This window comes from Pipra filicauda, unplaced genomic scaffold (genome assembly GCF_003945595.2).
Source record: "Pipra filicauda isolate LSUMZ 115617 unplaced genomic scaffold, ASM394559v2 scaffold23_size5868930_pilon, whole genome shotgun sequence".
NCBI classification, from domain to species: domain Eukaryota; kingdom Metazoa; phylum Chordata; class Aves; order Passeriformes; family Pipridae; genus Pipra; species Pipra filicauda.
The window spans coordinates 1,016,914-1,032,952 of NW_024104354.1; the positions used below are offsets into that span (position 1 = coordinate 1,016,914).

At 35.6% G+C, this 16,039-nt stretch overlaps 1 protein-coding gene across 7 annotated transcripts in view; it reads left to right on the forward strand.

The window, feature by feature from the left end:
* AHI1 (Abelson helper integration site 1) overlaps positions 1 to 16,039 on the forward strand; it is a 95,653-nt gene that overhangs the window by 78,082 nt on the left and 1,532 nt on the right. For all 7 annotated transcript variants that reach the window (XM_027746642.2, XM_027746639.2, XM_027746641.2 and 4 more), the window contains 3 exons: positions 1,131 to 1,293; positions 2,738 to 2,838; positions 12,674 to 12,753. In XM_027746642.2, coding sequence (XP_027602443.2) covers positions 1,131 to 1,293; positions 2,738 to 2,838; positions 12,674 to 12,753 — 344 coding nt within the window. The remainder of the gene's footprint in view (positions 1 to 1,130; positions 1,294 to 2,737; positions 2,839 to 12,673; positions 12,754 to 16,039) is intronic.

Genomic DNA, 16,039 nt, shown 5'->3' on the forward strand with positions numbered 1-16,039 from the left:
CTAACTCACAGGTGATCTTACTCAAAGTAGAAATACAAATATAAAAGCATTGTGCAGTTCAGCAGTCTTAAGATTTAAATGCATGCATGAGTAATAAAAAGGGGTTTTTTCCTTCAAATCCCTATCGTCATACTTTGTTATGTCCTTCAATCCCCTTAAACCTCCTATTGCTCCTAACAATCCCTGTCTTTGACCTCTTTACTTACAATTTTGTAGAGGAATCTGAGATGAAAATTATAGGTAGGGAAGCAGCATTCTGTGTCTAAAATAGGTCATAATTTTACTCCTCACTTATGATGAGGAAAGTGAGCAATTCCCTTATTGTTTCGGTTCATTTATTTTCTTTTCAAGCTTTTCTGCTTGGAGTTCACCAGGACAGATTTTTGTAGATAGGGTATAGGAAATAAATAAGAAATTGTACTTGATATTTTCATATTCAGGGTAGAAAGCAGGCTTCTGGTAATGTATTTTATGTAGTATGCATGATGCTGATGACTATTAGTATTCTTTTTCATAAAAGTATAGGTGCACTGTATGTCAAATGGATTTATTATGTGAAATGGAATTTAAATGTATTTTTAAAATATTTAAAAGATATTTTTAAAGTTGTGCATCCAAACCCTTATTTTTAAGCAAAACAAAGAAAAAAAGAAAGAAAAAAAAATTGAGTGATCAAAGCAAAACTTTGCAATCTCTTTTTGTATTAAATTTTTCCTTCGATAAAACTGTCAAACTGTTGAAGTATTTATTCAAACACATATGCTTCATGAGCACACAGAGAATGGGATCTGAAGGTGGTGTAACAATTCTGAGAAACTGAATGTATGAAGTTTTTTTTTCCTTTTGCTTCACAAGCAAATTGCTTATAAAACTAACAGCTGCTGTTTTGAAGCTAATCTTAGTGAATTGAATGTTCTTAACCATTTCTGCAATCCCACAGTCCTTTATCTTGCCTCTCCTGCTGCTTTCCCACCACCCCTGATCCCATTAGCAAAACTTGAGGCAGCCTCAGCTTTTACCAAAGTGCAGCTTTGGTTTCAGCTGCTTTTCTGCAAGAGGAAGTGAATGTTGCGCTTTTTTCTCTGTGGCATGGTTGTGATAAAGCTGTGGTGCTCTTATCTCTCTTTTAGGTAGTGGCTCTTTATGACTACACAGCGCATCGATCAGATGAGCTAACCATCCATCGCAGTGACATTATCCAAGTGTTATACAAAGATAATGATAACTGGTGGTTTGGCAGCCTAGCAAATGGACAGCAAGGCTATTTTCCAGCTAATTATGTGGCTGGTGAAAGTAAGTTTACTGCTGTCTTCCTGGTATACCGGTGTGGGTTTAACTGATGGTCCAAGATTTTACTGTGCTGTACTGCTATTGTTCTGAAGATAGGAATTCGTGTAGTACACACATGGCATAATGATGACTTATTGTGGTGCAAAAACTGTATATCTAACCACTTAGCAAGTTGACATACCTGACTTAGGAAGGTATGCTCTTGGTTAAACATTCCAGCTAATACAGTACTGACTTAATTATCTGTCAACTGGATTGATTCCTTGTCTCTTCTTACATATAGCAGCCTGGTTCATGCCCTACCTTGGTAATGATTTAGGACACATCAAAGCATTCTACAAACATCTTAGTTTTTTCTTAGGCAATCTCCCCTAGATCTAGCTTTTGTAAAACCTCTTAATTTTCCCCCTTCCATACTGGAGAATGTTCAGTTCCCAAAAAAAGTGGATTTCAGTATGAAGTTTTAAAAGAACAGTCATGGTTAAATGTCATATCTAAGCGTTGAACTTGCAACCAGGTACTTGTTATTAAAACAGTTTTGACTAAACTGATACAGACAAACCTAAATGAATCTGAACAAATAATATAGGAAGCATCCTACTTAGTCAACTGCTCTAAAGATGCTCAGTGTGTTGATAGTTGTTAGTATTCAGCTTGTGGACACAGCATGTGGTTGCATAGTACAAGAAATTCATTTGCCATCCTGAACTATCAAACTATCAGTTAGGCTGGTGTTTAGAAATCCTTTAACTCAACATTTCTCAAGATGTTTTCCCCCATTTTCTAGTTCCTCCCTCTGTCTTTTGAGTGAAATCTAGTATTTAAGCCTCTTTCCTAAAAAAGACTTGGACATAACACTGTGCTCACTTGAGGATAGCTAAAGTTAGATTTACTACTGCCCTTTCCCTTTGTGCTCTCCTTGCACATCCTGTGGATTTTCTCCAGCCTTTCTTCCTTGCAAAATAACCCAGAGAGAAGTCTGTAGGAAGAGTCTGCAGTGATGGCCTTAAAATATGTTCTTAAAAAAAAAAAAAAAAACAAACAAAATTTTGGAGGCAGTTGTCCAGCTGTGCAAAAAAATCTCTGGTAGATGTGTTATTTCAGTTGGTGATCGAATCATCTTATTATTGAATCAAAAGAAATGCATATGATACATTTATTAAGTGTCAGCTGCATTGCTATCAGTATGGACTTGGTTCTTAGGTAAATGTTTGAGTGCTTTTATTTTATATAATAACCAATATATAAATCACATTTAAATCTAAACTTACTAATATGAATAAAAGTTTATGGGAAAAATTTAATAAATTCTCATACAATGTTTGGCTTCAAACATTTTTCACCTGTTTCAGTTCACATCTGTTTTTGGCTAGATCGTAATGTCATGGTGGTTCACATAAATTCTTTCATGTCTCTCATAATGGCGAATTATGGTTCCTCTTTTCAGAAGAGTATGAAGAACAACCTTCAGAATTAGTATCAGATTCTGCTCCTCTTCTGCCAGAAGGACCAACAGAAGCAGAGGAAGGTTCTCTGACATTAGATAAGGTAACAATTTGAGAAGGAAGGATTCTGGAAGTAGTGTTATATTGTATCTCTTGTGTACACATGGACTGTATTAATTTTTGATCTTTTTTGTAAGAATTTCTTATGTGTAGACCTCGTTCCAGGCAAGCAGGTAGATTTTCAGCATCAGTCTAATGTTTGTCTTGCGTGGAATCAGCTGTTCTGTCATTTGGCAATTAAATATCCTGCTTATTTACACCATTGTAATGAGGGGCAAATCTCCCATTGACTCCAAGGTTTACAGAAGTATCTCTTACAGCTATCTGATGTAAATCATGGTTGAGGAAACAATATGGATTTGTCAAAACCTGACATAGTTTCAGGTGCTTGACTGTCGTTCTTGGAATATGCATTGCCCACATATTCTTCAGATTTTCAACCATGAAATTTCCTTATCTATGGGGTTACATAGGAAAGAGCTGGGATGTTTTTCTCTTGGGAGTTTTCCAGTTCTTGTAATATCCTAATTAAAGATACGCAATGTGATCATGAAGCCTTTATACCATATGAGGAGATATGCTGCATCTAAATGTGCTTACTTGTCGGTGGCTCTTTCTGTTTAAAAGCTGCTGATGGGTCTCCAATATGAGTGGCTGCACCTATCCTGTATGTTGCTTAGGAGGGTGAACTATAGAGACTTCATAGTTTGGAGGAGCAAAGGTAATAAAGGCTTTTGCCTCGACACTATCTACTATCTCTCCACTTCCACCATATACTTATACTGGGTTGCAATTGCATATGGCATTATGTTGTTGCTTACATGCCACATAAGCATTGTGTGCATAAGCATTCCTGTTTCTGTGATTTTAGTTAAAATACAGTATGTGCAGAAGGACAAAGAAGCAGGACCCAGTTTTTAGTCCAAGAAAAATTGAGCATTTGATTTTTATAGGGTTTTCTTTTCTGAGCTTTAGAGATTCTACTATGTGCAAAGCAGGCCACTTGATTCTCACTTCACTAGAAGGAGATTAGAAACTGCATAGCTTGTATCCCTTCTGTGAAATAAGACTGATGTTTGTTTTAAAACATGGGATAATTTGTAAGCAAAAAAAAAAAGATAAAAATTAGGTCAATAACTGTTAGAATTTAAGGAATTTTTATTTCAAAATATTTGTATCCTTAATAAGTGTACTTTTCATAACTATTCATTTATTCGTGTTACTAACATAACTACTTAAAAGTGAGTTTTGTTCAGATTCTTTCAGATTATTTGACTTTTCCACATACTTTTCTAAAATTGAATCTAATATTTTATGTCTGATTTGCAAGACTCAAAACTACTCCATGTTACTTTGTTACAATTTTGGGGATTTTTTTTTTTTTCAGATGATCTATCTAATTATAGGACTGTTTAGGTTGGAAAAGACATTGCAGTGTTCAAGGTTAAAATACTCAATGCTGTTTCTATTAACCTTTTTTGTGTAGCTTCTGTTTTTAGTAGGTGAATAGAGAGAGGTAGCATTTAATAAATTATTGAGTACAGATTACTCACTTAGCAGTTTTCTTGAAGCCAACTGCTATAAATTGAATTACTAAGTGTTTTGTCTCTAACTATACTTGAAAAATGGAATTAATCACTGCACCGAGTAGTAATAATTAATCTGAAGTATCTTTTACCTCTTTATAGCTGAGAAACTCATAGCCAAACCATTGTCCAGGAGAGACAAGGGTGCATTACTTCCAGGTACTGGCAGTAAAGGCAGACTTTAACAAATATGGGAAAAATTATGTTACTGAAGATTTCTTTCATTTGTTGTCTGTGTTGCTAGAGGCAAGGAAGGTATCCCAGAGGGAATATGTTGCTATAATCATCCAGTTTCACTTGTACTCAGATTAGAAAAGTGCTAAGACACCTGTTGTTATTAGACTTGATCATTGTTATCTGCATCTTTTTTTCTGTTTTTATCTAGTAGAAATCTAGTCAATTTACTGCATAAAAATACTTTTATGTGCACTAATGTTACTAACATTATTGCAACTAGTACTTGTTACTCAGCTTTGTGAGAAGTTAGCTTTGTGAGAATTAGTTCTGATTGCTTATAATTTTTCAAGTGTCTGTGGTTGACATTTTTCTAACACTAGGTTTTGTATTACTAGAGTACTTTTTTACTAACACTCGGTTTTAGTAATTTTTAATTGAAATACTCTTTACTTGGATTCTACTTGTACTTTGAGTTAAATTGACTACATATTTAATAATTAGTTGGAATTTTGTAGTAGTCTATATAGTACATATAGAAATTCAAAAGATACAATGAAGCAAATGTACAATGACTGTCCAAAACAAAGCAAATACGTTGCTTTTTATCTTGCACAGCAGCTGAGGGCACTACAAAATCGTGAAGAGCCCAGAGGGAAGTTATGAAATATTTACAAGTCCTGGAAAAAATTATATAAGAGGATATACTTACAAGTGGAGAGAGCATATAAAGTAGTACCTGATGTGAATTGGATGCACTCTTCTTTGTTTTATTTTTTTTTTCCTTCTGCTGTTAAACAAGATCAGGGAACATTAATCTGGAATGGAGCACATCTAATTGGTAGAAGGAAATTTTTGTTTATGCCTTGATAAACCTACTACAAGACACTATTAAATATATGTGCTTAGAGATTAATTGCTTTAACGCATTTTAGGCTGAGGTAATGGCTGAAATTCCAAAAAGCATCTGAATAAATGGGAAATGCAGATCTGACTGATTTTTAAATTTCAAGTCACATCAACACCAAATAAATCATCAAAAAGATAAGACAGTTGAATCAAATTATGAATCTAACCTCTGTAAGACTTGTGATGCCTTGAAGTGTAGTGGGTTTACAAAAGCAACAGAGTTCTGCTTAGAAGAAACAAATTGTCATAAATGTTTGTCAGCGTGAATGAAAGTTCTGCAGTGCTTTGACTTTAGGCAATACTGGATACTTCTGAGACAAAGCTGCTAAGGTGACCACTGAGGGGGCTGATCAGTTATGGCAGTTCCTGTCTTGCAGTAGTGACACAGCAACTTTTCTTCCTATTCCTTACATTTTTTTTTTTCAATGTAAGACCAGATAAAAGGAAATACCAATTTCTTTTACATGGGACATAAGAAAAATCATTACTTTGTAATCCCTATGTGTTTTGTTTGGTTGGGGTTTTTTGTTTCTTTTTTAATCCAAATATATTTTAATTAATAATTAAGTTTTTGTTTAAGTTGTTACCACAAGCAGGAAAATATAATTCATTCTTTGGTTGTCTTTTGTTTTTGTCCACAAGCATGTTTCCCCTAATATTTAGTTATACCTAGGTTTGCTATATTATTCTTTCTGGGTTTTTTTGGAGGATTGCTCAAATATTTAGCTCTGTTAAGCCTGCAAAACAGTTACTGTGAAAATCATTATAGAAATTACCTGTGAGATTTTACTACCACACAAGACTAAATAGGGCACTTAAAATGTTGAATATGACTATGGTTTTAATTACTGAGAATACCAGATAGTCTAATTAAAAATAGTTTTCCAACTGCAGATATAACAAATGCATATCTAGCTAATCATCAGAGTTTTATGAGTGAATAAAGTGGAATTATTAACATTAGAAGAGGGTGTAATACTCAAGATCCAATATTAGTCTTTGCAAATAATTAAAAAAAAGGCTGTAGTTCAAAGGACTTGCTTTCAAAATTCTTTCTACCATCAGCTTTGCATTCGTAACATAATAATTTTATGCAAACCTTGTTTTCCTGCCTTATGAGTTACTTAACTCCTGTGCCACAAAATTAGGTCATAATCATCTTTAATTACAACATACCTCTAAACTGCCAATAGAAATTTCATGGAGTGAAGGTGTCGCTGCACTGATGAAGAATTCCAAGAAATAAAGACAGACTTATCATCTCACTGCTCCAGTAAATGTGCTGTTTCCAGGTTCCTTAAGATGAAAGTGGAAAGGACAGGAATTCAGATAGGGAAGAAACAAGAATGTGGGTTTTGCAAAATTTTGGCAAATTAGAAGCATTTCAAAGTTGATAGTATGGGGGGTTTTTAACTAGAAATTTTCCGTTGTCTATGAAGTCTTGGGAATACGTTTCATAATTTTAAGGTGGCCTACCACTCACTACATAAAATGCATTCTAACTATTAAGTATGCAATTCCACATTACATGAAAATAGTAGGAAGTAGTAATAGACAAAACCAAAATTTAATTTAATTTAAAATTTTCATTAAAAGTGTAAGAAAATAGTTTTCTAGTATATTTATCTTTGAAAAATTATACCAAGATGTAAAATAATGGTCATAAGCATCAAAAGGGTTGCTGTCAAAAACCACATTCTTATTGCACAATTTGGATAATCTGCCCAAAGATCATCACAACTTGATTCCATGTCTATTTAAATAAAGTTTGGGATTATCACTGTTCACATAAATAATTCATGCTCTCACTCTTCTTCCCCTAGAGAAGGTTGTTGTCGGACTTTGTGAATATTTAGTCCACTATGTCTGAAACTAACTTGCCAAGCAACTGACGCTTTTCCCCTGGGCTTGAGCTCCTTCTGTATGTATGTCTTTGTGGGCTCAAAATTTTTTTATTAAATCTAAAGCTTTAAAAAGCATAGAAAACTTGCTTTTGCTTTCCAAAAATAGTAGCTAGAAATTTTTCTATTAATGTAATCAAAAATTTTATTTTAGAGTTTGTGCAGTTTCTATTTTCTGTAATGGTGCCTTTCTTCAGTTTACTGGGAAACACTTCAGTGGCTGATTACCTTTTAGGAAGAGGAGGAGGGAATAGAAGATGTGATTATGATAATGAGGGAAACACTGAGAAATTAATACAATGAAACTCTTGCAGTGAATAGAGCTGAAGACTTTCGACACATCGCAAAGTGTGTTCATTTTCAAGGTTCAGAGAGGTTGCAGCTATTAAAAAAGCGATATTCAATTGAATTAGAATGTATTATAGTGAAGTTTGTAAGTCTGGGCTTCATTCATTGCTAATATGATTACAGATCTCTCTTTCTGAAAGTATTGATGTCTAGGCTGAAAGAAACTATGCTTTTCTAGAATTGGTCTGCAAAACTGCTGTGTAGTCTTCCACATAAATCGTTGAATGGCATTATGAAATAGATATATCTTTACAAATCCTACTTTCAAAGTAGTAAGGACTTTGATTATTCTTTAAGAAATCCTCCTTTTGAAGGAAATGTTACTGTGGCACCATCTTATGAGGAATGGGCCATTTTTCTGAAAGGTTACCCAACATTAACATATTTCAGCTTTTGAGTTCTGTAGTTTCCTATTTCTTGGTGCTCTGTTTTCCCTTTAAAATGCAGTTTTTACTGTTCAAGTTAGAGTTATAGAATCACAGAATGCTAAGGTGTTGGAATAGAGCAGAGTAGAGGGGGAGAATCACCTCTTTGAACCTGCTGACCATGTTCCTTTTGATGCAACCCAGGAGACAGTTGGCTTTCTGGGCTGTGAGCACACACTGCCAGCTCATGTTGAGTTTTTCATCAACCATCACCCCCAAGTCTTTCTGTGCAGGGCTGCTCTCAATCCACTTCTCCACTCAACATGTAGGTATGTTGAGGATTTACCATGACCTGTTTATAGGACCTAGACTCTTCTCTTTGTTGAACTTCGTGAGGTTTGCATCAACCCACCTCTTAAGGTCCCTCTGGATGGTATCCCTTCCCTCCAGTGTGTGACTGCACCTGCAAGATGAATTACCCTTTCTTAAGCATGTGTGTTACTACTTTGTTTGTAAGCTGGTAGCTATGTGTTGTGTCTCAAAAAATGTTTATACCTCTGTCTATAGTATTTAAGAAAGAGAAGGTATCTGGTTTATAAGCAAATAATTATCTGTTAGGGGAAAAAAAAGAAGAGATTAAATACTCATTTACTGTAAGTGCCCAGTCTGTTTAAAGGTAGGAAGAATCAGGCTGAGCCACTGAACTGGTCAAACAGAACCAAAAATACTGTTGAGGGACACATATTACTAAGATAGCTCTCACTACAAGCCTAGCTTCTCTCTTCCCCACATTTTCTCCTTGGGTCCTCATAGCCTCTTTCTGAAGAGAATTAAACTATTTTTATGCAAATCTTAGGCAAAGCTGTGACCACAGATAAATTCCCAAAGGCCGAGACTTCAAGACTGAAAACAGCTGCTCTAAACCATACTGCTTCAGTCTGAAGTATCTTGTCTCCACTCTTCCTCCTCCTCCTTTTGTTGTCCCTCAAATACTCATCTTGTGGATTTGATTTCTGAAATACAGTATTCGTCAAGCCGTGCTTACAGTTTTCACCCACCAGATTTTTCCTTTTGTGCAGAAGATAGAAATCCATGCCAATGTCTGTGGTATACAGAGCCATTGTTCCACTAGATGATCACAACTAAGTTAATACTGTTAGACATAAGGGTTAGAACACGGTCAATCTGATTTAGATAGAATTGTTCTTAAAAATGCTAGAAAGGGGAAAAAAGCAATCATAAGTTAATTGCATTTTAAATAGGAAAGTCTTGGCAAAAGAAATATATGTAATTCTGCTAGCAAAGATCCCTACCAGTTGTTCATTTAATCAGGAAGTGTGTGGACGGGTGCAGAATAGCAAGAAAGAAAATGATGAGTGTGGTGTCACCACATCTCTCTCAAACTTGACTTGTTATAACAGTTTTGTCAGGAGGCATCAGCAGCGTTCTGAGGAGTTAAACACATGACTATGAGTCTTTTATCCATGGACTGTGTAATAGAAAACAAAATAAAAACTGAATACTGAGTCCGAAAGACTAGTCTGAAAAGGCAGAGAGACATGTTCATTCTTGCCATCTCTGATCCAGTGAATCTTTTATTAGATCAAGTTCTGTAGAAACAACTTTTATGGGAGAGTTCCTCTCTGCAGAGTAGGCTATGGAGCAAGCTCATTTGCTGTCATGGCTTGGATCACCTGAATAGATCTTCTGCACCACTCCATTCTGTCCATCTACCTCTTAGTCTGTCAGAGAACCTCTGCAGACCATCAGTCTTAGTGACGACTCTGCACAGCCTAGAGTAAAGTACTGCCAAAGATGTAGACTTGGGATGAGACTTTGGCACTAGTATTTCCTTTAGATGTCCTCTGCTGCAGCTTCTGCTAGGAAGTATGTTCTGATATATCTGATTGTTTCCATGAGTTGCACAGGGAGGGTTTAGTGCTTGACTTACTGGTGTGGATTCTACAGCAGGGATTAGGAACTTGATATACTTTTGAGTATTTTGCCTTTACTTGTATTGCCTTGGTTGCTTCTTGTGTGGCATCACAGAGAATAGTAAGTATGAAAAAAAAATGTGCTGTAAAGCGAGCAAACCTTTTAGAAAAGGAAAATATGTATTGTGTTACAATTTTTATGATCATAAACAAAGCAAAGGAAACTTCAGAAAATCCAAGCTTCTGCAGTTGATATGAACTGATGTTCTCTTCTCCTTCTGGTGGATTGTATCTCTCAAAGGATAGAGAATTAGAATATGGCAACAAAATAGAACACCATTAGTGGCACTCTGCAAAGGAGCTAATTTTTTCTACTGTGTTTAGTATTTGTTCTTGCGAACAGAAAAATACGCATAAGTATCAAATATTAGGGTGTTTTCTTTAAAACAAACACTGCCCTAATAATTCTGTATTAATATTTAAGATCTGCAGTCTGGATGAATGTAATAACTAACACCATATCTGGTCCAATGCTAGGTTTACTGAATCTTAGTACAGACATAGTGACGATAGTGCAGAGCTGTTTGGAACTTCCTTGGAGATCTGCCTGTGTATAACAAGTGATTTCAAAATGGTTTTGAAATCAAAACCATTGAGAGGTTTCAAAATGGACAAAGATGAGATCAACAGCCTCTTCAGCTCCTCCAAACTCTAACCTTCTCTGGCTTGCTCCTTACATTGATATGTCCTCAGTGAATTCTCAGCATGTAAATGTTACCACCACCTCCTGAGCCAAATACCTCCTGCCTGTTTTTCCAGCCTCCATTTACTCTGCTGTGCTCCTCTTGCTGCTTCATCCCCTTGTTTCACCAGCTCCTGCACCAGCTCCTTGGATCTGCTGCTGATCCCTCTTGTTCCTTCAGTAGTTACTTCTTACATCCCCAGGATGGGAAAAGTAGTTCAAGGAGTAGGTTAAGAGGGACACAAAGGTATGTAGTGTAGACAAAAGAAGGTAGCAGCAGTGAAATCTGCTTCAAAAAGATCTAGTACCTAGTTCCCTCTTCATTACATGCTTTAAAGATTGTAGGAATGAGGTAAGAAACCTATCATACTCAAACACTGCTGTGGAGAATTGGGAGTTATTCTCTACAGACCCTAGGAATTCTCATTAGTTGCCATGTGTGGAGAACACAGCTAGTGGAATGTCTCCAATTGTGTGCTTTTCTTTCCTTGGTACTTATACTAAAGAGCTGTGCTTTAATATGTAAAGCCTATGTGATGAGGTTTTTTTGATCATAAGAATTTTCACTTAGGCACATTAATTTAGTGGATACTTTAATCTTCTAACTGTAAAACAGGTATAATTTTCTGTGTTTATGTGTCTGAAAGTGTTAAAAATCTTAGTCTAGTTTTATAAGAGGTCAGTCTTCTATAGTAACACTTCAGGGAATTCTACCTCACTGTTCTTTGGAATGGTTTATATTTGATTATAGTATTAGTACAGTGAGGAGATTCTGTAATATTTACTCAAAAAAGAGGGTTAAAAAATGGTCCAACATCATTCACACAGGATTTTCAGAAAAAGATTTTGTTTTGACTGCAAGCGAAGTGAATTCACAATTGTGTATGGCAGGGAACCACAAGGCTGTAAGTGCTGAAGGAAGTATTAATTACTCGGAGTCATTCCCTTTACAACACTCCTTTGTATTTTCATATCAGTGGCATTATATTTCCTTCTTTTGTGTTTACTTTTACCATTGACTTAGTCTCAAGTTTATTGCTGTATTAACAAGGATTTTGTGTGTGAAGTACATGATTTTTCTTCCTAGCTCAGCTACTTATTGTATTCTAATAGACTGACTTTTGTCTAAACTATTCCAGCAATCTGTGTTTTTTCAGCAGACTAATTCCAATGACTAATGTTTGAACATGGTTGTTGTGGGCAGTGTGCTCATATGAATTCAGTAAGTCAATGAAAGCTTGATCCTGTTTATTCCCAGTCAGCAGAAAAATATTAAACTTATAAAATAATCTGTCCCTGAAGATTCAGGAAGGGCGCTCGCATTTCCTTATGGGAATTCCTGCAGTAATTGTGAGACCTGTTAGAATTAGAAGAGGTTTGTTTGTAGAGGGAGCAATTTGTATAGAGACCCACTAATTAGGGTGGAAATGAGAGAATTTACTTAAACTTTTCCAGGTTTGGGGGGTCTTCCTAGCCCTGAATTATAAAGTAACCTGGAGTGATTTCAACTACTTTTGAGTTAAACTTGCAGGTTTAACCCACAGGTTTATCTTGTTAAAACTGTGCAATAAGGTGTCTTTTTAACATTGTGCTTTTAATCTTGTAGGAGCAGAAATAACTTTATTCTTTACAGACCATGTGTATTTTAAGCTGATTTCAAGCAGATTCATAACCATCTGTTTCTACATATACCTGAAAACTGTCTTTTATTTGCAAGTAGCTTTTTTTTTTTATAGCAGGGTGCTGTTTCCTTGTTTGTAACCACATAGGAGTTAACATTTTATGGCTGATAGACATTCTTTTTCAAACGAGGTATATTCTCTCCTTATTCAGGAAGCTGGTGGGTTTTCTATGCACATGTGTTGGCCCTCTTGTCTGTCTTCTTTTTACCTTCCTGCCTTTTCTTTTTTCTTTCACAGATGTCACCAGTCATTAGCAAGTCAGGGGACCTAAAATTTGTCTCCAAGCGTGACACAGATAGAGACTCACCTGCAACACAGTAAGCAAGAAATAACTTAAAACAATTTGCAGTTTTTTCTACAACTGCTGTTTGAAAACTATGAAAACGTTGGAAGGCTTATTTTGTTTTATCAAGCAAAACAAGAATTAGCTTTAAGATTATCAGTGAGAGCGTGCTTCACACTCGAAATGTGAAATAAGTTACAGTTCATGTATATCTGCACACACAGATGTGCATACACACTCTATCCTCAAAAAAGCAAGGGCTATAATGTATATGACAATCAAAACTCAGGGATATGACTCAGGATATGGGGCTGTCCGCTGGCATGCCTTAGCTATGTATTAGGATTTATTGCTACAAACTTTAAACTATTTTTGCGCCTTCTAAAAATTAATTAATGTGAATTGTGATTGTCACATTCTAAGAAGGCGTGAACCAGCGTCTTTGATGGTGACACTTGTATTTTTTAAAAATCATATCTGTTCATTGCGTGAAAGCTGTAAGCAGATAAGATCTCAGTGTTTTAAATAAGAACTTCCACAATATCTTTAGCTATTATAAAACCATTTGTACTTCAAAAGTGTATTTGAAAATACTTCCTGTGTCTCCCATTATATCTGTCACCTAAGAAAAGTTATTTCACTGATTGTTTTCCACACTGGTCCCCTCCCCATATAAATAATCTGTGCATATATGCTGTAGATGCAGATACATATCTGATTTTAACCTGCTTTTAAATTTTAATTTTATATCTCTGTCTGTATAAGGTGTGAGTGGAAAGTTTAACCCTCATGTATGATGAGGAATGGGCTGTATAATTACACATTGACAGAATTCAGTGTTGAATTTTGGGCATAACTATTCTGATAGTATGTACATTAAGGAAGGAAATGCCTAAAATGCATAGTTACTGTGATGGTTAATACAGTCTGTTAGAAGTCAGTATCAAAAATTTGGTATGACTCAACTCCATAGTAGAACTTCAGGAAACAACTATTTTGAGTGAGCTTTCCAGGGCATCCACTGAAAAATGTGCCATTGCAGATTAATCATAGAATCATAGAACCAACTGGGTTGGAAGGGACCTCTGAGATCATCAAGTCCAACCCTTGATCCACTACCGCCGTGGTTACTAAATTAAAATGTGGAATCACAAATAATTTAAGCAAATTCAAGAATTTCGAGTCATAACATATGTGAAATGTTCATTTTAGTGGAAACTAAGACTGTCCTGACAAAGAGGTCACACTGAAGAAATAGAGCCCCAAAACCACTTCAGTTACATTTAGGAAAGGTGAGAGAAAACACCTACATGCCTGAGTCACTGAAATGTGCTCCCTCCTCCTGAACTATAGGGAGCATCACAAAGATTCCAGTCTGAATTCATGCATGCTCCATGTCATAGTACTTCATAGCAGTGACTGTGCGTACCAAGTTTCTTTCAGAAAAGACTACAAGCTTCTGCCTTATTTTGAGAGCTAAAAGAGAGGAGGATCCTCTGACACTGCTGGTGCTATTAGTTTGACAGATCTCACATATTTCTGTTTATACAGGACAGATTAGATAATAAAACATCTCAGAAACATGGCTGCCTATTTTTCATGAAAACTCTCACTTCATTGTTATCAGAAACATGACCTGCAGGGGCTGTGACAGAGCTGTAGTTTTCTTGCCTACTGCAGTTGATGTGTCTGAAATATCCTTAAAAAATCACATGCATGCTAGTATTGCCATCTTAACTGGAAAAGTTTTCTGTTTTAGCATCTAACAGCAGTATCAACATGCCCTGAGGTCCAGTTCAACCTGTATTTAAATAGTTGCTCCACCTAAAACGTACTGTTATTCTTCTGTTTTCTGTGAAAATACCTTAATATCCATCTCACATCTATGTATATGATAGGAATTATGTAGTAAATAAATTTCATAAGAATCAAGTGAGATGTGATTGCCAAGTACATGCTTTCAGTATGGAGAAGTGAAACTGTAAACACCTGCACAACTCAGTATGCCAAATGAATGATTGCTGTTTTGCCTTATTAGAGCAGTATTCATTTTGGCCACGATACCTGCTGTAAAAGAAAATGAATGGAAAGTGCTTAAGACATGTCTGTCTTTGAGAATTTCTGGATGGAAATTAAAGTTTTACAGTAGGAAAGCTAAATTTTATGCAAGATGGTAGTAGACTTTTATCTTAGCCAAGCAGTTAACCTATCTTCTGCAGACTCTGGAAGATACAGAGAATTGTCCATATAATAGATGCTCAGTGGTTTCAATCTAAGTGTCTTGTTTTGATACATCATCGCATCTGATGTTCAAATAATAAAAAGATGAAAACTGCTTCTCAAAATTAGAGTAGCTTTACATTGGAAACCAGCATAGTAACCTCATAGTAACCTTTGAATATTAATGATTAGATACTACTTGTCAATACAGACATTATCTCCTTAGATATATTCCTGTTATACAGTTCTGTTGAGCTGCACAGTTTTGTAGTGCTCTCTGCATGAATTTACACAAGACCCAGCTGAACACTCAGTTTGGTACACTGGTACTTACATTACTGACAAATTATGATTTTTATTCCGCAGTTTCCTTATGCTGCAATACTTCTCCAGTTATTCTAGAAATCATAACACAGAAGGTCTTAAACTCCAGAACCTTTTCTTTAAGATGTTCCAGTACTAGAGCTGCAGCAATCCACTTATTCATAAATATACAATTTAGTTTTTAAAAAAATTCAAACTATAGGCAGATAGTCATCAGTTCATTAGCAAGGCTGATGTGTAAACATTTTCATGTATAAAATCTGATTACATTAGGACAGTAACACCAACAGTAGAGCATTTACAGCACACTTTTTGGGGAAACAGCACACATTACGTTCCTCAGTCTTGATTCATCCATTTGCTTATGTGTTTCAGAAGCATTCAGCATAACAGTTCAGGTCATACCAAGACCTCTTTTGCTAGACACAATACAGATTTTGAACAAAGACTGTACCTGCCCTTGAAAGGTTATAGTTAAAGTATTGTTATGTATTTACAGCTAAATAAAGTTACAGCTTCTGCCAAGAGTGGAAATTCATGGTAGAAGTGGTGTGACATTGCAAAATCCCTGGCATCATGCACAAGACCAGTTAAAGGCATTAACTGGGAAAGATACAGGAGCTTGGTTGATGCTTTTGGCATTGTATGAAGTCTGATAAGCATAAATAGACATTAAAGTTATTTTTGATTCTGTAAATCTGTCCCCATTCAGGTAAATTAAAATGCAAAAATCTAATCTTATTCTTGTTGAATAAATAAGCCAGGAATCTCTCTTT